We start from the raw sequence: 24911 nt of genomic DNA on the forward strand, positions 1-24911 counted from the left end.
CAGACTTCTGCAGCCTCAGTGATATCATACAGGAATGAGGAGGTATGATTCATCACCAGTTGCACAGACAAAAGTCAGTTTTTATAGCCTCTCTCGGTGGAGACACGGGCTCACGTGGAACAAAGAGTATGGGTGAGAGCTCTGCTGGTACCAGCTGCAGCTGAACTGCTCCTCTGTAGGCACCTTTCTAGCAAAGCAAACAAAGTTTATTGTGTTTCGGGTTTGTAACACAGTGCGCTCACTGTATTCACGTTGCTAAATCAGAAGGCTGCAGCATGGCTCAGGAGTGTGTACAAAAGGCTCAGCTCCCACCCCTGTCCCAGACCAAAGCCTCCCGGATAACACGGGCACGGCAGCGAGACGGTCACGCAAACCTTCCTGTGTCACGAGCAAACGTGTCCAAAAAGACTTTGCAGCAAATAGCACATAAATCAAATTCACAGAAACCGGGCAACAAGAAGGTACTTGATGAAACTGGACTTTTCAAACAATGAATCCTTTGTTAGGTCCTTTTTTGAAGTGGGATATTCTGGCCCAGCCCTTTCCAGGAAGAGAGGGAGGTTTACAGGCATTTTGAGATTTGCTTTCAGCTTTTGGGGGAGACGCTAAGCAGCTGACCACCCATCCCACCTCCAAGCTACCGCTGCGTCCCTACAAGCCATCACATTAAACACTCTCTGCGGCGTGGACATCTTCTGGGTTCTCCGACGGTCACCGATTCAGCCGTACCACCGGGAAGCAGGGATGCTCTGCGGTACCTTGTGCCGCCCCAGAGACCCCTGCAAGACACCCCCCTAAAGATGCTGGGGCGCATTGGCCAAGCGATTCCCAAACTGCTTGAAAACCATCTTGATTATTTTCTTGGAGCTTTATCTTTTGACCAAGCGCTACCCATGAAGGATCCCCAAACTGCTTGAAACCCAACCTGATTATTTTCCTGGGGCTTTATCTTTTGACCAAGCGCTGCCCATGAAGGATCCCCAAACTACTTGAAACCCAACCTGCTTATTCTCTGGAAATTTTCTCTTTTCTCCTTCAACATACCGCTTGCGCTGAACCAGTCGGTGATGACGCGTTGACCGACCTCTGACATCATTTGCCTTCCGCTCCAGAGGCGCGGTAAGTGGAGGCTTGGACCTCACCGAATGCGATACGCTTAACTTTACTAGTGGGAGCAGTCGCTTTGAAAATCCCTAGTAAAAATGGTCAGGGAGCTAAAACTCCCCCCTCCACAACATCCCCCCTCCCTCCTCTAACGAGGGGTGGGACGGATCGATCCCGCCTCCCCGCCACGCCCCAAAGGGGCGTGGCGGGGAGGCGGGATCGATCCGTCCCGGTAATTAGGAGAAGCGCGAAGTGGCTCGATCGAGCAGAGCCCCTTCCACCGTCGTTATGTCCCATTCGGTGGTCCTGCGTGGTCCTTCGCCGTGGGGTTTTCGCTTGGTGGGCGGGAAGGATTTCAGTGCTCCGCTGACCATCTCCAGGGTGAGCTGGGGGGGGGAGAAAAATTGGGGGGGGGGGGAGAAAAATTGGGGGGGGGGACCGGTGGCAGGTGATGGGCGGGCAGCGGGGCCGCTCTGGTGCGGATGGGGCTGGTGGTACCCGGGGGGGGGGGGCAGCACCCTTTGGGCTTTTTTTTTAAAGTATATATTATTATATATCTACCCAAATACAGGCAAAGAAAGCGTTTCCCTTTGAATGCAGCGCTGTTTCAGCCCTCCCCCTGCCCCTGTTAACGCAGAGCAGGCAAGCCTTCTCTCTGCTTGATTTATTTTGGGGGATGTTAATTCATAAAGATCCGCTTTCAAAGTTTTTAGTGCTTCAGTGCTACAGAGGGCTTGGACTCCTGCCCTGGACCGAGTTCACAGGCTGTTGGGGTTTTTTTTAGGAAGGCAGGAGTAAAGTCAGCAAGAAGTTTCTCTGCTGTGTTATGGGGTCCCTGTGGGCTGGTAGTAATTACTGTGTAAGTGCACTCACACTTGTATTTAACCTCACAAAGATGTATTCTGGAAATTTCTTCGCTAAGACACTGCGGCTAGCTTGAAATAGGCTTTGTGCGCAGATCTAGGTGAAAACAAACCGTCCTCCATGCGGGAAGGAGCCCAGCGAGGTGGTGCGGTGGGCTGCGGGATGGTTGAGGTGCTGTGCCCGAGCTGGGCAAGTTCCCACGGGCACTGGTGTTTCCATTGCCATCGGGCTGCCTTGGGAAAGGGCTGGACACCCGAAGCTGCCCTGTGGCGTGCTGAGGCTGGGTAATGTTGCTGAGTTTCTCCTGGGCAGCTGCTGCTGGAGCGCTTGAACAAAACACTGAGAGTATTGAAAGGCTTTGAAAGGAGCTATAACTTAAAAAATATCGTCGTAACGCATACAAGCTGTTTGCCGTCTTTTCATTCAGCTGCCAAAGCTGTGACAGAAAAGGGAAAACACGTACCCTGAGTTTTAAAGAAATAATTATGGGAGAGAGCACATTTTAAAGAGACTTGGTTTGTATTTGAGTTCAAATGTGCCTATTACACGGCTTTGTGTCCTTGTTTTTACTTTGGACTGTCCCTGACCAAGTGTTCCAGTGAGGGCTTTTTTTGGAGGAGAGGCAGGAGGAGATGGATGGAGAGGAGGGAAGACTGGGACCGGGAAAGGCCGGGGCGGTGCAGGGAGCAGCAGCCGGCGGGTCTGGCCGTGCTGCCGGGGTCGGGCACGCAGCGGGGGTGCCTGTGCTGCGAGGGGAGGCACTCGGCTTTTGGGGCTCAGTCTACCCCCCTGGGCACGGGGAGGTCCTCTCTCTTCCCCAGTAATGTGGGATGTATCGCAGCAAAACGCAAAATCGCCTCTCGGTGACTGTAAAAAATCTTCCTGTTGTGAAGATGAACATCTTAATTTAGCGGAGGGAGGCTGCTTTCCTGTTACTTTGAAAAAAAGTTTGGTTTAATGTTAAACAAGAAAAAACAAAGTCTGCTTTTGCCTAGGCAGGTGGCTTGCCAAATTCCTTGTTTGATTCAGCAAACCTGGGAGATGTGAGGATAATTCTCATCAGGCCAGTCTCGCTTGGGATCATAACGAGGTGTAACACAAGTAGCAGTCGTGGGGTGTTGCTTCATGTTACTGTGTGTGGCAGCCTTTTAAATCGGATCCTCTTTTAATTCTGCTCCCACTGAAGAGAGGGGCGATGCTGCGATGTGCTGTACGCTAACAGCTGCTCCCAGAGGGTGATAAACAACTCCCTGGGATGTAAATAGGGGTGTAGGGTGCTCTGCTTGGGCTCTGGTCTCTTAACACAAGAAGAGACCTCACTAGCTTTGGTAATAATACCTGAAAATGTTCAAACTGAGGAGGAATTGGCTTCCCCTATAGCACCCAGCCATGGGGAAGGGGCTGCTGGGGGAGCCAGGGCTTCACTTGATGGTGGGTCCGTGCAACCCTGCCTCTCTGCAGAGGACTGAGCGTGGCTGGTGTGGTGCCATATTCATTTTTATTCTGTAATTGTCTAGTTAGACAATTAAACTAATTGTCTAACCAGGAGATCTGTTCTTTCTAGCTTGAAACCTGGGCAAGGGGGCTGGGATCTGGGATGGGGAGTCCCCAGCCCCCTTGCCTGGGCTGGGTCGCTGCAGGTGGGAGGGAGACTCTTGCGGTAGCCTAATTGTTGAGGCTTTTGGCTGACTTCTGCTTCCTTCAAAGTGCTTTTTTAAAATTTTATTTGTTTTGTATTAAAATGCCATTAAATTACAAACATATTTTGAAAAGCAGAAGTTCTGCCGGGAGGCGGGACCAGACTCTGGGACTCCCGTATCCAGCTGCCAGCCCAAGATGCGGACACGCTTCGGGTGCGCTGGGCTGCCCGAGGGATGCGGGTTTGCTGCACCCCGCTTCTGTGCCCGAGGGGGGCTGAGGACTGATGGGCCACACAGTGTTTGGGCTGTACAGCTCTGCAAGCATCCTACCCGGACTGGTTACGTTGGTGAATTCATAGGTTGCAGTTTGGGATTAGAGGCATCCAAAAGCCACCCACCTTCAGTTCTGGGTGCCAGAGGCTGGCTGCCTACTTACAAAACACAAATTCATCTGCGTAGGGGTTGAAAAAAAAATTATTGTCATTAATAGGTTAGTTTTCTCTACTCTTTGCTAAGCTACTACAGGAAACAATTTCTCCCCAGACCTCCCACTAGCTGTAACAGTGCAGAGATGTGTCGCAGCCCCAGGGAGCAATGCTTTGCTGTCTGCTGGGCGGACCCTAGAAGGGTGCAGCTTCTTCTCCAAAGCCTGTCTTGAGTGTCGTTGCTCCGGGTTAAGTGGAGGCAGAGTTCCTTCCTTGACGTTGCATTTGTGGGACTGGAAGGCAAAGTGTCACTGTGAGAGGGGAAATAACAAAGCGGTTGGTGCGAGAGGAGCTGCCAGCCCGAGCGGAGCAGGAGACGCTGTGGTGCGGCTGAACCTCAGGCAGGGAGAGGTGCCTGGCGTGGGGCAGGAAGGAAACCTGAAGGTAATCCCCGAAAGTGGCTTGTGACAATATTGTCAAGGGCTAAACTTGGAAAAAATGTGGATTTGGCAGCAAGGAAAATAGTGACCGCACAGTCCTGCTTTGGAACGGGACTTGACTCACTCACCAGGACTTGCTTTAGCCTTTAGCCCCCAGGAGGTCACTGCATTTGTGCAGGTGCAGCTGATGGTGTTGAGCCCATCCCTTGCAGCTGTTTCAAATATGCTCATGAAATCAAGGAATGATCTGTTTTTCTTGAAAGCGGGTCACTTCCCTCTGTGGTTTGATGAATCTTAAGTGACAAGTGTTAAAGATGTGATTGCCGGAGTGACTGGGAACAGCTGATGCTGAGCACTCCCCTGGAGAGGCCAGGGCTCAAGTTGGAGTGTTAAGTTCTTCAATATTAGAGATAAGGAAAAAATAAGTGCAAATCCAGAAGGGTGTGCTTAGGGCATCTTTCTCACGTGGTCACATAAAAAGCTAGGTGTGCTAGCCGCCCTTTTCCCTCCCTGTTTCTCCCTGCGTTTTCTGGGGGACCCAGAAGAGCAGGGCTGGGGTTTGCTGGGCTGGTTTGGGGGCACGCAGCCCCGCAGGGTGCTGCAGCAGCTACGTGCAGGGGCGATGGTGGTGCGTTGTCAGCACAGTGCTGGGAAGGGAATTGTAGCCCAGGGCTGTGCTCTGGGGAAGCAACCCGGCTCGTTTTATACCCGCAGTTACAGTAAGCTGATGCTGGGTGTTGTACATCATGTAATTGATGGTTCCTCATCCTAGTGATATTTATAGGGGTAGGGGAGTGACCTAAAACATCTGCTTAGAGTTGGCCTTAAAACCACTTTCTATCAAGTCATTAAGACTTAATTAAGTTTCTGGTAGCTGACAGCTGCTTTTCCTCGGTTGAGCAAGTTAACAACTGGATACTGTGTGGTGGGAAAGGGAGCTTACGGTGGCTCTTACTCGAGGTAGTGACAACATTGCCTTTGACCAGCAACCATGGTTCAGGAACAGAAATGGAATAACTTACTCAGCTGCTCTCAGTGTGGTGCTTATAACCACATCAGTGAGTGCTGTGGTTCTGTGTGGGATCGCAGTTGATCTACCCCTTGCCTGGGATTAAAAGATAATCAGTCATTAGCGTAACTAGAGGAGCTGAATGCGTTTAATCACTTGAACTCGCTTGTCCAGCTCCTAGAGCAGTCAATGTCGTCATCTACCCAACTCTGCCAGTGTTAATCCAAGCACTTGCTGCTTTTAGAATCGTAGATAAATTACTTGGCTAAGCAGATAACTGACAAATGGACCGATTCCAGTATTTTTAAAATAAAATTTTGAAAAAATTTTTAATACAGTTTTTCTTTTATCTGCCAGCTTCAGCATCAGTTTACCCACTAGTCTCTAGCTGAGCAGCAAAAATGCATTTTTCAGTGTTGGCTTGGAACTGTAACATAAGAAGGGTGAGAAATAATTGGCCTGCAATCCATTATCCAGGTATTGTTTGAGTTGAGGTTGACTTTTAAACTTAAGTAGCTTTTGTATTTGAGCAAATACGTGTCCTGTTAAAGGTTAGGGTACTCGAGAAGGAATTCTGCTGAGGGAGGAATTCCAGTAAAAGTGGTCTTGTTGATTCCGTCGGGGCAGTCCGCAAATGCCCAAGTGTGTTGCTGTGATCCCACTTGAACGCAGAGAGTACCCGCTCGGGGTGATGATTTCTGGGGTGGCCTGTGAGGTTTGCTGTTGTGTGCTCCGGGTCGGGGACGGCACAGCACGAAGGGCTGGGCAGTGCTGGGGGGTCCGGGTTTAGTTACCCCAGGAACTCCACGGATGTTGGCGGAGAAAAGGCAAGAACCAGCGATGCCAGCAAAGGGAATGGGGCCATTTTTTTTTCTTTGCTTTCCATAAGTTGTTTTTTTTTTTTTCCTGGTTTTATGTGTAACTTGTATGTGTTGAGTGTTTATTAAATGGAAATGATGTGCTTTCTGTTCAGAGCTCCCAAATGGACTGAAGTAGTTGCTCTGTGGTGATGAATCCTAAAACTAGGACCCCAGCTGATTTCTGCTGACCTTTGGTGGTTTTATGGCTCGTATGGAGGAATGAAGAGATGCTAGCTATTAATGTTTGTTATAACGTAATAGTTCAAGTGGGATGATTTTTTTTTTTTTTTGAGTGGAAGGAAATAGTTTTGCTTGTCATTCTTCTTTGTTTTTGTCATTCTTTTTTGTTCTCATCATTCTTCCAATGATTGTTGCTTATAAGGTCTGGAGCAATAGATCTGGGTGGTTACACTTGAAGCTGTAGTGGCACTTAACGGTTAATCTGAACTACAGATAAGAACTAATGAAAGTATGTAACAAATATATTTGCTGCTGAAGTTATTCTATCACTGAGGCTTTATTTAATAACTGAAAGAGAAGAATAAATGCTTGTGCTGGTTCAGGAGACAGTAATGGTAGAATATGCTGGAATGAAAGCCTAATGCTAATTACTGTAATCAAGCACATTGATAATCCAGAGTGGGAAAGCAGGCGGAAAGAATGATTCATGTAGGTCCATTCATGCAAGGTCTGACCTTGGGGCAAGTTCAGCAAAATAAGCCTAGCACACCCTTGAAAACACTTCGGGCCTCTGCCAGGTTGAACAAAGCAGAATGGGCTCAGTGTAAGTGGTTATTTTGAGTTGGGGCTAGGGTTTTTGTGGTTTGGCGTTTTTTCTTTTTTTTCTTTTTTTTTTTTCTTTTAAATGATGGTGATGTCAATTTTCTAACTTCTTGAACATTGAAAGATTGCTTGTTGGGACAGGTATTAAGAGTTACTTTGGAGAAGTGCGTGGTTGTACCCCACTTGATACAGTGATAAAAGGAGAATAAAGTTAGATAGCAGACTTACTAAAATGGCCTTGTTAGTGTAGGAAGCATACAAGGGGGAATATGTGGAATTAATCTTTTTTTGTTAAACTTTTTGTTGATGTATAGCACGATAGCTGGTGATAATCCTGGTCCTCCTGGGGGCAGATCAGTCCTTTAATTTTAATACAAATATGCTGTTATGGATTGTGTGGGATTAGTGCAGACTATTGCAATTAATTTTTTTTTTGTAGTTTTGGGGGAAAATGCATATCACGGGTCTGCAGGAGTCATATGGCGAATCCTAGAAGGCACAAGTCCTCTTAAATGTAGTATTTCTGACTGAATTTGTTGTTTGATTTCTGAGGTCTCAAAATGCATTGACTCATGGTTCTTAGATACCCAAACACTTAGTGAAAATGTTTTTATTTTTTAAGTCATCTGTGACCACAGGTGCTAGAGTGTAAAAGAAAACAGTAGATTTCTCAAGATCTGGTAGTGTTGATAAAAAAAGCTAAAACAAACATGTTCACAGAAAATACTCTGCTTGATTTGTTGTCAGTGCAGTGCTGCCAGATGTGTACCGAAGCAAACCGTGGCGTATCTAGCTGGAGCTTGTTAATGTAGTGGATTTGTACACAGCCCTTAACACTGCACTTGCCCCAACCCCTGGAAGATAAGGTTATGTTTGGTTTCTACTTCAGGACTTGCGCAAAAACTTTAAGGAAACCCAGGATTCATCGGGTTACTTGAACGCCACACTGCAGCTTGACATTTTTTGCAGTTGCTCCAAGTAGCTTTTACAGCCAGCAGAGACCTAAAATAAACCCCACTTTCTCACCATAGAGAACAGAGCTCTATTTAAAAAAAAAAAAAAAAAAAAAAATTTGCTGTGCAAGAGTATTTCAGCCAATGAATTTTCCAAACATCATAAAGATGCCTCAAAGCCCATGCCACACTCAATCTTTCTTGTCAACCAGAGCAACTCAAATTCACACCCATTAAACCTTAAGTAGTTTTACATGTTGTGTTGACTGATAGCAGATTATGTGCGAATGACATTTTACAGTACAAGCTTCAGAAAGCAAAACGTACCGGATTAAAGAAGATTATTTCAAGTAATTATTCTTAATTATCAGATATGGGCAATGCAAAGCTAGAAGATAAACTGTCTTGAGCAGTTGAATCCAGGACTGTTCAATAGTGAGCACCATGGAGTAGAAGCTCAGCTGGGAGGTTTACAGTGCGCTGAGCCTGAATGCTGTCATTCACCATAAGCCACAAAACACTTCCCAGAAGCCTTTAGCCCATGTAAAGCTTCTGGTACAAAAGACTAAACCCTGCAAAATATCTAGCGTTTGCAATTAAACTGGGAGAAGGCAGACGCATTGCAAAGGCACAAATCCCTGCAGTCTGTGCGAGATTAACGCCTACTCGTTTCACAAGGACGAAGCTTCAGGTTTGCTCCCTGGATGAATTCAAACTTCTCGTGTTGGAGAATTTTCTGCTGTTTGGAGATACCTCTGTTGCCGCTTTCCTTTTGATAGGAAAGGTATCAACCCACCTTCCCGGCCGAGGAGGCCGGTGATTGGAACGGGAGAGCTCTGAGCAGCTCCTGCGTGTCTTCGGCAAAGCACCCGGGGGTTTCTCCAACCAGGGGTTTCGGGAGCCCCGCTGCTGGCTGCGAGGTGTCCGAGAAGGGGAGGCTTCACGGGAGACCTGAGCGCTAAACCTCTCGAGGAGATGAACCAGTTAATGATCATAAACGCTTTCTCTGATGCTGCTCAATCCAGTTTGCCCAGTGCTGTGCAATGGTGCGGTGTCCGAGGGACGGCAGCGATGCTCCGTCCTGGAGCCGTGTTCCCAAACATGGAGCGAGTATAAAGCAGATTTAAGCGTAGCAGCAGCTGTAGTGGTTAAGAGTGGGTCGCTCTGGTGTAGCGAAGCAGCATATCTATAACTTGTCCTCGGAGGAGGGGTCGGAGGGCTCCTGGTGACCGTGGACGCGGCAGGCAGCGTGGCGTGCCGCTGCTCCCGGTCCGAGCGCGGCCGGAGTTCTGGGTGCTCTGGGGCTGAGCAAGGCGAGCTTTTGGCCAAATAAGCCAGGTGTGAGTGTCTGAACGACCCGTGTCTGTCTCAGCATTTTGAGGTTTGCACTCGGGTTATGTGGTGGGTTGCTCTAAAATTTTTACTGGATTTCATTGATTATCAGCCTTAGGACGAGAGGAAATGGCCTCAAGTTGCGGCAAGGGAGATTTAGGTTAGATATTAGGAAAAATTTCTTTACTGAGAGGGTTGTCAGACATTGGAACAGGCTGCCCAGGGAAGTGGTTGAGTCACCATCCCTGGAGGCATTCAAAAAGCACGTAGACGGGGTACTCCATGACATGGTTTAGTGGGCATGGTTGATGGTTGGACTCGATGATCTTGAAGGTCTTTTCCAACCTAAATGATTCTATGATTCTTTTCTTTGTACAGAGTCCTCAGCCTTTGAGCTGAATTGGGATCTACGCTACGAATCCATTCTGAATTTGGATTTGGATCCATCAGCACTTGGATTCAAATGGATTTTCAAGTGTCTTGCCTTCTATAACGCTCGCACTCTGGTTCTTTCCCTTTTATGCTCTTAAGCTTCTTGTTTTCCTCAGTAGTTAAATGAATTCGTGTTGCATAAACAGTGCTCTTCATTTACCAGGCTGCACGGCACACCTAAATAATGTCTTGATGCACTGGACTTTTATATAAGCAATTAGAAAAATGCAAATGGTTGGTAAGGAATGTATGTGAGTTCAAGGCACGATGCTTTGAAAAGCTGAAGAGAATTCCTGGAACAAATGCTTAAAGGATTTGGGGAATTTATCTTCATTAGTTAGTCATTTAATTCTTGGTTCTTCCTGTTTTAAAAGAGATTGCTACCGTAAGATCACTGCCTCGTAGCATGCTTCCTGATAATGGAACAGGCTTGCTTTGTTTAAAAGCTGAGAATTTTGTCACACTATCTTGAAAGCCTCCCGAAGACTTTAATCGGGCCCTTTTGATCACACTTGCAGAACAGAAAATTTCCCCGGACTTGCCTGTAACAAGCTACCATTGATTTAAGAGAAGGGTGTTGTGGTCTGTGTAGGCTTGTATGGCATTGCATGTCTTAACCCATTAAGTTCTGGGAAGATGGCTTCATTGATTGATGGGATGTGTCGCATTTTGTTAATGTAGTGCTTTTTTTTTTTTTTTTTTTTGAAAGTGAAGGAGGCCTGGCAGAGAGAAAGCTGCCTTTATTATGTAGGTGTGATTGTCCTGATTAGGTGGTACTTGTTAATTTGAGTAAAAACTACTGGGAGAATAGATACTAAGTTCTTCCTTCCGATGGCTGTGCCGGGACCTGTGCAGGCGTGAGGAGGAACCGTGTCCCTTGTCCTTGGGTCCTGACACGGGTGATGTTACAGAGGTGGGGGAAAAAGAGGCGGGAGGAAAAACTGGGGGGGTGTAAGTTAATATAGCACATTAAACTTTCACTAAAGCGTTGAGCGTTTCAGCTTGCGGTGTTGGCCCAGTTCTCGAGATGGCTTGAGCAAAGCCGCTTCGGAGCCGAGCCGTCCCCGTGGCGGGGAGGGTTATCCCTGCGTGGGCGGTGGGATGCGCACGGCGAGACCCGGCGGACTTTGCCCTGTCAGACGGGTCTCACGGCCGGGCACGCTTCTGTGCTTGATCTCTGGGGGCAAAAGTGTAATGCGATGTGTGCTTCAAGAGTAAACTCCTCTCAGTGCAAATAATCTGGCTTACTAAATTAGATTGCACATCTCCCAACACCAACGGGCTTAGCGCAATAGTTGCCTTAATGTGCTTTATTTTATTGGCCTGATGTCAGATGCTAGCACTTAGTAAATCCTGACGAGGCTCCAGTGGCCAGATAAGATAGCTGCTGCTGGCTTTGGGGTTTTTCCAGTCTATTCCATAGCATCAGAGTATCCGCTTGGCTGGGGAGGGAGCTGCTCGAGGCTGGTCCCCTTGGAGGAGAGGAGAGAGGTGGGTGGTAATCTTGGGAAAGGTGGGGAAAATAATTGGAGAAACTTATTTTAAAAGATTGGTTTGTAATTGTGCAGTTGCAGTTCATGGGTTGATGACTTGGCAAAAGGAGATAGTAACTTATGGGGTGTTGGTCCAGCGCTACAGCCTGTGGGTCACATTTCCCCTCGTTATCCTTGGTTGGGGTGATGCTCACAGCCCTGTGACCAAACCTCCTGTGGTCAGAGGACAGTGAGAGAAGGGCTGTTTAATGGGCTCTCTTTCTTTAAAGTTCTCCTTTTCCTCTTGGAATAATATGAAAGGACTGAGACAGGCACTGATATTGGACCTTCAGTATTTTTTGAAGCACAGTGCTATGTGGAGGACATACAAAGGCGTCACAAATGAGACTTGTCCTGAGGGGATTAGAGAGAATAATATGCTTTTTGGAAAAGGGGGGGAAAAAAACAAAAACAAAAACCAAACAAAAAACCATTCTGGCTTCCTACTGGAGCGAATCCCTGCAGAAGGCATGCTGCACAGGGAGAGGCAGCTTTCTGCTCTCAACAGCCTGGAGTTACTTACCAGGAGCACGTGCTCTGCAAACCTCCCCACACCCTGCTGTACAGTATTGTTAGCTGTGCATGTTTTCTGTTTCTTTTAGTATTTCTGTTTATGAGTATTCTTATGCATCTGCATTTTTTTTTGAGAGTAACAAAGAAACAGCTGCTTATTTTTGTGGAGGGGTTAAATGCAGAACATTGTTCTCTCTTGGCTTTATTTAATTTTGGGAGAGCACTAAAAATGACACGCGTTTACGCTGCGTTCCCGGAGCAGATGCCGTGCTGTGCGTGCGCGGTCGCCTCGGGTAGAGTACACGCGAATGTGCTTCTATGGGCATAAAAGGAGCTGTGAAAACATGAGTGCCAGTGACCTCCCCAGCACACTGACTGGTCCTGCATGTATTCTGTGCTCAGTTCCTTCCTGCTGAAGATGCAGCAGCGATTAGGTGATGGGTAGTGGCTATTCCACACGTAGTGCTGTGTGGGATCTGCTTAATCATCTCGTGATGATCAGCTCACCACCAGCTAACTCCATCCCTGCCCTGGTCCCAGATGACTGGTCCAGTGCACCGGACCCGTTACGCTGAGTTGCTTTGATTCACTCTCAGAAAACTGTTCAGCTCTGCTGGATTGCATCCCAGGCTGTGCTTAAAAACCTGCTGGGCACAAGGGAAGAGGCTGGATGGCACGCGGGAGCGGGAAGGTGCAGAGAGAAGGTCTTCTCCCCTCTCCTGGGCAAGCTGTGGGGTTGACTAGGCTGTCTTGTGCAATTTCACCCCAATTGTCCATCAGCTGGCTTTGGATTTATGTTGGTGGGAAAATATCTTCAAGTGCAGGGCAACAATAACTAGCAGCACATGTTAAATGGTGGCCGGCAGTTCCCATCGGTGCTGCTTCGTTGCTGTATAAAGTTGTGGCTTTGGGAGCTCCGAGCTTCCAAGTGAGGCAGATTTCTTGTCTAGTTGAAAAAGAAAAACCTTTAGGGGAACTAATAAAAATATTTATGTTTCTTTAAGCCTGCGGTGTTTGCTGTGGGTTTGGCTCTCGGTGCTATACACTTGCCTGCTCTGAATGTGTATCGAGGTTACTGTCACCCCACGGCACAAGCAGAGCCCCTTGGGAGCCGCGTGGCCTTGATGCCAGCAGTGCCAGGGCTCAGACCACCCCGTCCACCCCCTTAATTCTCCACCAGCATCTTACTCCGGCCCTGAAATACCAGCACCCGCGCAGGGCACTGCAGCCCCGGGGGTTAGCAAGGAGCGAGGGACTGGGCTGGCTCCTTGCTAGTGTGTAATTGCCCCCCTCGAGCTCTTCGCTAGCGAAAAGCAGACAAAGAGCTCAAATCCTGGCAGGTGCCCAGCGCGGGCAAGACGAGGCATGGCACACGCAGGGTGCAGCGGGTGCCGTGGGATGGAGCCCGTGTTGGGACTCTGCTTTAGGGTACTCGGCATTGCCCGAAGAAAGGCAGCGTGCGGGGGGGGGGAGATCCAACCTGTCCTGGTCCCGGGGAGACCACTCGCACCACCCTGAGTTACCTATCCGTCGGTCTTGTCTTGGTCCACGTCCATTCAACCTTGATTTTTAAAATGGTTTGTTCTTAGCACTGATGGAGAACTTCAAAAACAAAGAAAGAAAAATCTTATCACCGTTTTTCTTAAGCCTATCCTAATCTCAAACCTCAGCTCCTTAGAGGCCCCTTTCGAGAACGCAGGGCTCCAGTGACCGGGTGCAGGTTTTCTTCGCAGTGTTTTTTAACTTCGTAACGTGTCCGGTGACTCTCCGATTTGTGCGTGCTTCGTTCGTGTCGCACACGCAGCGGTTGCGGCTCGCAGCAGACCCGAGGCCCCTCTGCAGGGAGGTGTGAGTGGGTGAGTGCCTCTGGTAAAAGCTCCAGCCCAAAACCGCTGTTTGCTGCTGGGCTGTAACATCACTGCCCTGCAGAGACCTCGCACCCACGGGCAATACCCGCGGCTGCAGGGACGTCGCTTAGGGCTATTGCCCTGCAGAACGGACTAATACACAAAACGAGGTTTATCACTTGTACATACAAAAAAAGTGGGGTTTTTGTTCTTGCTTATAATAGCAGATGCTCAGCAGCTCGTTGGGCAGCAGCTGGCCTTCCTAAGGGAAGAGGCTGGTTAAGGAGCGTTCTGGGTTGAGCCCATTGGCGCTGGGTGTGGGTGCTGGCTGCTTGTAGCTCAACGGGTGCCTGAACAAGACACCCAGATCCCTCCTGCTCCTTCCTTGTGTATTTATTCATTTCTGCGTGACAACAGAGGGTCATCTTTCTTGGGTGTTTTGCTCCAAGCGTAGACTCTATCACAAAAATTACTATATTTAAAATTGCATCCTTGTCCTTACGGAGATCCTGGTTTTGCGGTAGGCTGGCTGCATGGAGTGAAGCAGGTGAGGATCATCCCTTGCATGAGGATTCAAAGGCAGCCCTGACCCATAAGCAGGCTCGCAGGGCTTTCTGTGGCATGTTTGGCATCAATGGCTTTGCACAGCTGTGAGGTAGGAGAACTTGGTCTGAAGTATTTTAAACATTATTCACTAAAATACAAATTTTGGACCTGTCAGACATTACAATACTGATTCCCAAGCTGCTGTCACACCAATGCTGTATCTCAAACTAATGAGTTCTTGGAGTGCAGCTCTGTTTCAAGCCCTCAGTTATCTCCACGGCTAGCATAAAATGCTAACATAAAGATACTGCCAAAATAATTTGAAATAAACCAGAGTCTAAAAATAGGAAACTGCTAAGAGCCCCATTTATGAACAGCTTATTCTCCAAGGAAGCTACAATCTGGTTAAGATCAGCACAGGGAGAAAAATCTGTCAGACATCTAGACAGCATTGAATAGACAAGAACAAAATACAGCTGTCCTGGGTCAAACTGAAGGTCTGTTAGTCCAAAAGCCTGCTGGCAGCCGGGGCTGTGGGGTGGGCACTGACCGAAGTGGATTACAACAGGCAAGTGCGTGGAGATGCTTCCTTGGAAGTGCTGGTTGAGCTTCTGGTTGATTTTTCTGGTGGGTCTGGCAGCTTCCGAGGCTGTTAGAAGGACCCTAATGCTCTGTGAATGCCATGTCTTCTTACAGGGGTTCAAAAAACCCAACAGGACAAATGCACGCCAGGGAAGAAATAAACCTGTCCCGGGGTGAAAAGTCCTGTGTCGGAGCTTTACAGCTACTTTGGCTGTGCTCAGAAAAACCTCCTCTTGTTTGCTCTGAGCTGAGTCACGGGGGAGCCTGCGAGCAGGGACGGAGTTGGCCGGGCAGGTTTGTTAGAGCAAAATCACCCGGCTGAAACTATTGAAGAGCAAATGGCAAATGCTGATTTACTCTGACAACGCAACAAAAGCCTTAATTCGGGCTGCCAGTTCTACTTAAATGTAAAAAGTGGTTTGGAGCTCCTCGAACACCTTCAGGTTGATGTTTCAGTGGTACGGGCGGCTGTAGCCACGCGGGGAGCGGTGCGGCAGGGCTGTGTTACGCCGGGGGCTCTCTGCCTCTCGCCGGCTGTTCCACCGGCATCGGTCCTGTGAGCGGCCCCAGTGCGATCCACAAAGGGCTTCGGTGGCAAGACTAAATCCTCTCCAAATTCCCTGTGAAAACGGAACTGCAGAAAACGAGTCGAGGTGATAATGGGGACGATGGATGCGTGCCTCCCTTTCTAAAAGATTGCTTGTCTAATGATGGTCTGCGGTGGTCGGGGGGCTTGTGGGCACCGTGGAGCAGGCGGCCAGCACTTGGTCTCAAACTATCAGAAAAAACCATACCTGGTTTGTTAGCGTCTGGTTACCGCCATGCACCGATGTAAGATATGCCCGGGGGGAGATGGAGGATAGAGCAGTGATCCTGTTGCCTGGATCTTTTGGGCAGGGTGTGATGGAGCAGAGAGCCATTGCCTGAGACAGGGGATTATACCTGTGTAAATCATGAGTAAAGAGAATCAAAGCACCATCACACTCTAAATGCAGTGAGACCCCAATCCCCAAAAGTCAGACTCGCTGTACTTTCTCACTTGATAAACCATGTGGTTGGTTAGCGGAGCATTAGCAGATGCTCTGAATGACGGAAGAGGAAATTAGAGGGCAAGCACGTAGCTATTAAGAGTTTGAACAGACACATTTACCTGTCCTGTCTATGCCTTGCATCATTTTATATTATTGCAAAAATTAAAAACACATTTGGGCTGATGTAAATGAAATGGTGATTTCTCAAGAAACTCTTTTATGGGCTGCAGGATTGGTCTTACGGCTGACCACAAACAGTACCTGGACCTGTCATTAGTTCCTCAGGAAAGAAGTTACGAGTTCTATAAGGTTCTGGCATTCTTACAAAACCAGAAGGAAAGAGTTGTGGAGACTTAACGAGCTGCGTGATATTCCATGCAGGGGTAGAAAGAGACAAGTCATTTGAATGATGGTCAGGAAAAACTGATGTCAAATGTAACCTCTCCACAGGAAACAATTAGGATGACTGTGCTCATCTTCTAATTACGTAGTTAGCCAAAGAGGAGGGTTTCATCTGTTCTTTAGGGATTGACCCTCACAGCATGATTTAAGGCCTGCAAGCCAAAGGAGTGTAAAGCATCTCTGGAAAGAGCGTATTGGATTATGTCAAGCAAGAGACGAATCTGAAGAGAGGACCTGGTCACACACTGACTGGGGTTGGCAGAAATCTCTTATTTAAAAGAGCATTGTTGTAGAGGATGGCCTTTGGAGAACTGTGGCTGACCCAAGAGACCTGGCTCTGACATCCAGCCTCTGGTAGATGCCGTTGGTGTAGGCAAAAACCCATGTCTTCTCCAGAAATAACTATTCCCTTTATCTGCTGCTTATTCCAAACACAGGACTTTTTTTTAAAACCGAGCATTCTTTTAAGTAACCCTTTTATTTTTTCCTGCCTAGATTAACCCTGGCAGTAAAGCAGCCATGGCAAACCTGTGCCCAGGAGATATTATTCTGGCAATTAATGGAGAGAGCACAGAGAACATGACACACCTAGAAGCACAAAACAAGATCAAAGCATGCATGGACCAGCTGCTGCTCTCCGTGAACAGGTAGGTCCTCTTCGGTTTGGTGTGCTCGTGTGTCAGCTTTGCTTGGCTCTTCTGCAGAAAGCTTGTGGCTCGCCCCGGAGCAGATGTGCCCTGAGGCTCAGCTCTTGGTGCATCCCCGTGGTCTGTGTAATTGTTCTGCATTTTTAAAAACAGCAAAACAAAATTATTTTTCAAAGATCACAGATATAAAAAAAATGGGTTCAGTTCACTTATATGTGTGGATTATTATCTGTACCTTGCAAGGCTTGTCTGGGCTGTGAGCTGGGTTGGATCCCTCAGTCCAATGGAGGTTTTATCAACACAAGCAAGAGTAGCAGTGGGATTGAAATCTCCTTTGGGCAAAGCCTCCCTCTTCATTAACATCCACCTATTATTTTCCTAAACATCTGTTCAATGAATATACATTTGAAGGTCCTGCCAAGTTCACTTTTTTAGAATATTTAAAGCAAAACAAAGGCTTGGGGGTTTTTTGCTTTCGATTGGAATTAATTCTGTAGCTAAAGGTTCCTAATACAAATCACAAATTATCCAGGCAAAATGAGTGCTCCTTATAAGGCTCACAAATAGCTCTAGTAGATTTAAATAAGTGTATACAATTTTCTACTTCAGATTAAAAAGGCATTTCCTGCTGTAAAGAGCGATCATTTACTGTTTATACTTTTCTTGGAAAACATGTAGTTTCTGACTGGAAGCCGGGGCAGCAGGGAAGGAGCACTGCCGTAAATGGAGCAAAGCCTCGTTGGTTCCTCATGGTTCATCAGAGTGGTGTCCGAACCACCCGGCTGAAGCAGAGTCCCCTGAGTTCAGCCCATGCCATAGGGATGATGGGGCTTCAGCATTAGGAAAGAAAGAAAAAAAGAAAAACCAGAAAAGCCTTCACGCAGGTAGAATTTCTCATAGCCAAGAAGGACAGTCATTTTGCCTTCTATTTGGAGCAGTTTTAGGGAGACTGCATGGTCTTCTACCCCAAACGGGGGCTGTACCCACGGTAGGACAAGGGTTCCCTTCCTGGCTGTCCGCAGGCTGGTGGAGCTTTCCTTGGAAGAGGTGGAAATCCTTGTGTAGTGACGGAAGGTTTTGGTGAGCTACCAGCTGCTGAGGTGGTTTGGCAGCAGAACAACTTCGTCAGGAGTTAGAATAAAGTTTTGCTGAAAACAACTTTCACCTGCAGCGTGGCAGCATTTTATTCTCATGTATGAGGGTTTCTACTGTGTGAACTTATGGGATGAATTCCCACTTTTACACCTCGTTTTAGCCACCGGTATCAATTAGCATCTGTTTATTGGCTGAGACTGGACCCTCGAGTACTCCTCCTCCGTGGGAGGCAGGCGGTACGTGCCCAGCTTTCTGCTGGTGTCCTCCCAGTCCTCGTGGTTAGGAAGTGGTCCTTGGATCTTGCTGGTGGCAGCTGCGACCATACTGGTGGTGGTAGCTGCCATGTGAGCGTACGCGGTGTCTCCTCTCCGAAGAGGTGACTTCTTGCACGGACACAGGGCAGGGGTTGTGGCACGCTGGTACAGCTCCACTCCGTCACGAGAGGAGCAAGATGGAGGTCTCGCAGCACTGCAGGTATGTGCCTTGGTGGGGTTAAGGGTGATCTGTCTGTCTCGCTTCCCTGAGATGCAGAAATGGTCGTTAATGACCTCCTGGTGGTCTTGGAAGCTGCTGTGTGGAAGACTTCTGGCAGCAGGAGGGTCTGTGGCTTCAGGTTGGGTTTGCCCAACTGCACCTACCAAGACAGATATTTTTAACTGTGAGACCCTGCAGTGTGCCCAGAGGAGTGGTGGGTTCTCTATAGCAGAGGTTGCTGGTGATGGCCCACAGCCTTGCAGTGGTGCAGGGTTCGTGGGTGAGGTGGCTTGGGCTTTGCTAGACAGGAAGATAGGCAAGAGGATTGCAAGGGTTTTGTCAGGTCTTAAAATCTGCGTTTATGAAGACGTTAAAGGCTCTTGTGTCTCATAGGCAAAAATAAATGCTCAGGCTACTGCAAGAGAGGAACAGACAGGAGCTGGTGACGGCGAGGAACTGTTCAGCATGGGGTGGCTCCTCTCGGGGAGGAGATCGCACTGTTGGGTCGGATGGGTGGCTCCTCCGAGAGCAAAACACACCTTGGCTGTGCCCAGAGAAGCCTATGGGAGTGGCCTTTCTCTTGATAGGAAAAACTGAATAGTTTGGTTTTTCTACAGTAAGGACAGCAGCTCCAGTAATGCTTTATTAGGTCTATTTTTAGTTTGGCCCAAAGTGAGTGCTCGGTGACATGGCTCTTGGATCTCACTCCCCTGTTTCCCGAGTGACCTGTTGGATCCAGCTGACTCTCCCCAGCCGTTAGTCATCGCTGGAAACGTGTCCAGCGCTACCTCCTCGGTGTGAGCGGGTCCCTGCTCCGGGACCTGCCTCCTGGAGAGCGGGGTGACCTGGTGCCGGTGAGGGAACCGTGTCCTGGGGCAGTGACGGGGGGATTTTGTTCGTTTGTGTGTGTGTCCAGCAACTGCCGTTTTGTAATGGCTCCAGATCACTGCCCTGGACTCCGCTATGAGGCTGAGCTCCAGGAAGGCCCCAGGTGCAGAGGGGTGGATTAGTATCTCCTCCCCCCTGGGGCAGAAGGATGCTCTCCAAGCAGTGTTCTCTCTGTATGCTGCCTTCAACAAAATATAGTTTGCAAGTCAACAGAAGGAGCATTTTTTTTTTTAATAAGTGTGTTTGTCTGAAATTTATTTGAAACAAGAAGTTTGTTTGTATGTCTTTAGTGAAGATGTATGAAATTAAATGTTAATTGTGTTTTACCAAAGGAGGTTCCCTCCAGCTGGACGTTTATGGTGAGGGAGGGCAGGGAGCCAGGCAGCGAGCCTGGCAGCGAAGGGCTTCCAGCCTTCTGGGCTTCTTCCATCCCATGCCCTTTCTCCATGAACCCTTGACATTATGTGTTACTGAGGTAGAGAACAAGATTGGTTTTGTTTTCAAACTGTGGTCAATAAATGCCCTTTGAGTAGAAAGTTCAGTAGGAAAATCAGAATGGGGGGAAAACGTGTGGAGGAGGACAAGAAGGGGGAGTTACTGTGTGGTTTGATGGGACGTCCTGAGACCGATGTGGCCCGTCTGGGTTTCAGAGATGTTGGGGATGCTGACAGCCCATTGAAACTGATGGCAGGAGATGCTGCTTATCCTGTGTATCAAATTTGCTTCATTAAGACATTTGAATACACTAGTGGGGAAACAAGTAATGATCCACAAGGACTGACCGTTTGTGGGTAGAATAAACAATTAGAGTGTAAAACTTTCCCATGCAGCGCGGGCAGTATCTCTCCCCCATACTTGGGAGGGAACAACTGAAGTGGGATTTCTGCTGTGATGCAAACTTTGTCCACGGTCAGGCATGACCGTGCGGCTGGACTGCAAATAGATTGGCGCGTGTATCGTTAGCACAGTCTGTCATTAGGAATGTCACACTGGGTTTGATGGTTTTTCTCTTACCCAGCTGCATGGCAGAATCTGTTTATCTAGTCGGTCCGGAAGGAGAAAAACTGAGAGATTCTGATCAAACGTGAACGTGTAATTTCCAAACACCATAATGGAAAGCAGCACCCAGAGCGCTCCTCCCCGTGGCTCTGCCGGCCGGAGGACCGTGCCAGCTGTTGGGAAGCACATCTGCCGTGGCTTCACTGGCCGGGAGCTGTGCTGAGCTCCCGAGGGGGCTGGGGGCTCCAGTGGCACCGGGAGCCCTGGGGAAGTGGAGTTTTGAGGCAGCAGGAAAGATTCACGGTGCAAACGGCATGGCTGTGTTGGCAGAAGGGAACCACGTCGTTTCCTGGTGTATCTGGCACGGTTGCATGACAGTTCCTGGGAAATGGGAGGAACGCTTGTTTTCTCTCCTTGGGACACTCCAGTTTCTCTGGACTGGTTATGAACCCCGCAGGAGACAGGGCTGGGGGTGCAGCGCTGAGGAGGTAGCTGTGCAGATATGGGCCGCTGGCTTGCAAAGAAAAGCAGGGCTCAGGGCAGCTCTGTGTCTGATCTTTCACATAATTTTGGGGAGGCTGAGCAAGGCAGTGTCTGGAGGGTATCAGCAGCAAAACACACAGTACGGTGAGATGCTGGCAGAGCCTGGGCGTTCTGTTTCCAGACAGTGGTCACCTTGGATGGAAAAGCTGTTTTATTTTCTAACAGTAACAAAGGATCCAGCAACACAGGCTTGACAAATCACATCTGGATTTTCTGTAGTGATGTATGTTCGTGTGAACAAGTACTTGCATATTAAAATCAATATTATTTCTTGCAATCAACCCTTTCTTATTCTGGAAGACAGTCAATGTCTGGGCAAGTGCACATAACGCCTAGGGCCCAGAGATAAACCAGCTCAGCAGCGCAGCTTGCTCTGTTCTTGCTTAAGTATTCCTGTATATTTTCTTATCTCTTTTTTTTTAAAGAAAGCCTTCCCAGCTCCTTTGAATGTTAACATCTCTTGTGGTTATGCTGCAGCCCTAGTTATTAGGGAAGACTTGTTGCTTCAAATCGGATCATGCCTCAAATAAAAGCAGCCATAAAATTGAGTTGGAGCTGTGCTTTGCTGAAACCACCACTTGAGAACAGAGGCTTGAGTGCCCAGAGGACCTCGGGCACTGGACAGGAGACCTTGTGGCATCACCGATGCTGTTCCTGCAGACGCACACCGCTGGAAAGTCCTTGGCAGCACTGTCCAGACCTGCCTGTCTGTGCCAGAGGGGGAAGGCGAGCCCGAAAGCTTTTTCTGAAGCTTTTGTCATCTGCCAGCTGGGAGTTTGAGGCTTGTGCTGCATCCTTCCTGGAGGAGTTGGCCCCAAGTCCACATCAGGAAAACTGCTGGGAAGGGGACGTTACAGCTTTTCAAGTGTGTTGGGGGCTCTGGCTGCCCTGTGTCCCCTGCAGCCTGGAGTCAGTGCTGGTATCTGAGGCTGCCCCTGCTCTCAGGCTATACTAACATGTATTTCTTTTTTTAAAAAAATCTCTACTCCGTCCTTTATCAAGGACTTTAAGCACTCTTGGGGTAGTTCCCCCTCCTTCTTCGCACGCCCATTCTCTAATGCCTTTCTTGGCTAGACCCCTGTCTCCCCTGAAGCTAAAGGGTGTTTTGTCCCCGGCTTTGTCAGATTGCGTTTTGCCCCGAGATGTGCAGGGCTGTTTCTAGGCAGTGGTGCTGTGGAAAGCAAAGCAGCACAGTTGTCGTACTGTTCCAAAACGGAGTGGAGGAAAATCCTCATCAGCTCATGAAAGGAGTCGGTTTATGTAACCGATGCTCATGTGGGTACTGATGTACCGTGCAAGGAATTACTTGGGCATCCCTGTAACAAGGGGTGGGCATCCAGGTCATGGTTAAGGGCTCTGAAATGCGAGGCCAGGAGTTCAAGTGGGCTTAGTAAGGCTGGAGCAGTGCCTGGCACCTGGGCTGCAGGCGGAGGCGGCGATGGTGCTGATGAAGGCTTAGCGGGATGGTTCAGGATGCCCTGATGATAAATCAGCCTGTTCCAGTGTCGTCTTCCCAGCTGTTGAATCCCAAGCCAAGGTAGTACGGGGTCTGCTTCGCCTGCTGCATGGCATCTGCAAGGGAGGGTAAGGGCAGGTGTGTGGCAGCTGCTTGGAGAAGATCTTGGGTGTTAAGCAGCCTCGTGAATTATTACTCACCAAAATGTGGTATGGAGATCTTGGTATTTATCCACAAAATGTATGCATTTGACTGGCGGCCAAGGATTTCAGAGTTTTAAATAGTGTAAATGTGTGGATAAGGATGATCACGCAGTAAAACTTGTTCTTTTTCTTTTTTCTCGGAGACAACTTCACACTAAGTTACACAAATGAAGAAATTCCTTATCGGGCAAGAAGGATGCTTTCTGGCTCCTCTGCCCCGGGAGTAACGTGTTTACATTGCTGTGATGTGCAGGAAGGAATTCACGTGTGTGAGACATTTTTTTTCTTAAAAAAAAATAATAATTTTGATGCTGTTCTTCCCAATCCAATCCAATTACAGCCTTTTCTTTTGATAATAACACTGGGGCTGTTTGTGCACAGGGCTGGGTGGGTGCTGGAGGACTGGCAGCATCTGCCTGGCCCCAGGCACAGCCAAGGACCCCAGGGCTGTTGTGCTGTATTTATTTCCTGACTGTAGTGTCAAAGCATGAATTCTCAAAGGTTCAACTTTGGTTCCTTCTATCTATAATAAATCCTGGAAGCAGTTTCTTCCCCCTCCATCTGGTGTGCGTGCTGCAGCTGGGTCCTTGCCCCTGGAGGGAGGATATTTCAGAGATGGTGACTCTTTTTTTTGAATAGCAGCTGTGGAAACCCCTGCCCAGCTCTGGGGGCTGTTTTGCTCTGTGCAACCCTGGCAGAGCGAGGATGAGGGGCTGAGAAGGAAGCAGGCTGGCGTGCGTGGGCTGGGAAAACCCAAACTCCTTTACAGATGGCGACGGCATGCAGCGTTGTGTTCGATGTGAGGATCAGATTTGTTCTCGTTTGCTTGAGACCGAGTGACGAAGCCCAAGTGCAGGACTGCAGCGAGGCTTGTAGCCGCGAGCTGTGCTCTGCTGTGGGATGGAAAACCGATCCCCGCTTCCCAGGGGATGAGCGGCGTGCAGGGAGCCCACACGGACCGATGCACTGTTACAGTTCTGCTGAGTCTGCTTGGAGAATCTGAGTATGAAGACTTTCTATTTATTCCTGCTCTCTGTGCAGAGATGGAGCTTCTCTGGAAGTTTCTATGGGAGAAAGCCCAGTAATGAGTTTGCTGGACGTGTAGCCCCAAAAGTCCCTGGAACCTCACGTAGCTGATGTTCTTCTGAGCCCCCCTCCCGCCTCCCCCAGCCCGCGGAGGTTTTGTTGGGGTCTGTTTGCTGCGAGCAGTGCAGGCACACTGCTGGAAGATGGGAAGGATGACAATGTATGATGTTCTCGAGTTTCCAGTAAAAGTACAACTGAAAAAGTGAATCACAGCTTCCCCTCTGGAGCTCCTTGAGGACTAATAGAGAGGAAAAACGGCAGCTTTCCAGAGCCTCAATACACAGCAGTGGTTTCAGCTGAGAGGAATGAAGAAGGAGAAATCCTGCAGCTTCTCCTTCACGTACCCTGGACGAGCCGGGTCCGCCGTGGTGCTCAGCAGAGCTCAGCTCCTGTGCCCGTTCAGCAGCCTGTGCAAAGCCTTGCCCGCCTTGCACGGCCGGTGAAAGCCGTACATCAGGCTGCGGGGACGGACCCAACACCTCGCGGTTATCACGGCGAGGTTCACGGTCCTGGGGATTTAGAAGCGTCAGCTGTAGCTGCTTCTAGACTGAGTTGAGCTCCTAGAAGGCTAATGGCCTTATCAGTGATAAAAATCGGTTGTGACCATAGTGATGTGCCATCATGGGAGGTGAATAGCGTTCAGGAGATGGGCAGGAACCTGGAGTCACCCCCCTGCGAAGGGACTGTACGGTTTGGGGTGAAATACAGCGATGTGGTTGTTCTGGAGGTTTGCGTAGCTGTCGCCTGCTCACACCTGTGTGGCTGCACAATAGCAGACGGCAGTGTCCTGGGTCCGGTCTGGCGCTTTCCCAAGTGCTAAATGTTAGTTTATAAGAGGATGGAGAAATTAGAAATTCAATAAGACCCAGGAATTCTTGCAACTTGAAAGCAGCCCTGCAAATGTAGAGAGCAAGACTTGCGGATCGTTACCAGGTGAAAAAACATTTTGGTAAAATATGTGAGCATATGCAAGTAATCTTTTGAGAATGACGTTGAGTCTTTTAGAAAACAAATAGTGGGATAAAAGGTGTCTGCAACTTTGTTTTTTTAGTTATGTCTTGTTAGTGGGTCTGTTTCCCACGAAGCCCTGTGTTGAAGGCCTAGCGCTAACCTAGGTCAAGTTATTTTTCTTAGGATTGTCCTAGCAGCCGTTAAAATAGAGTAGGACGTTGTTAGTGCAGGGTAATGATTTCCACATAGCTGACTTTAATCCACTACAACACAT

At 48.5% G+C, this 24911-nt stretch overlaps 1 protein-coding gene across 1 annotated transcript in view; it reads left to right on the forward strand.

The window, feature by feature from the left end:
- The first annotated feature begins 1305 nt into the window (after positions 1-1305).
- The window catches only part of PDLIM4 (PDZ and LIM domain 4), a 54548-nt gene continuing 30942 nt past the window's right edge, over positions 1306-24911 (forward strand). Inside the window, exons 1-2 of the mRNA XM_029998264.2 lie at positions 1306-1485; positions 16791-16942. Of these exons, the coding sequence (XP_029854124.1) occupies positions 1393-1485; positions 16791-16942 (245 nt within the window). The 5' untranslated portion in view covers positions 1306-1392. The remainder of the gene's footprint in view (positions 1486-16790; positions 16943-24911) is intronic.

The sequence above is a fragment of the Aquila chrysaetos genome, chromosome 22 (assembly GCF_900496995.4).
Source record: "Aquila chrysaetos chrysaetos chromosome 22, bAquChr1.4, whole genome shotgun sequence".
NCBI classification, from domain to species: Eukaryota; Metazoa; Chordata; class Aves; order Accipitriformes; family Accipitridae; genus Aquila; species Aquila chrysaetos.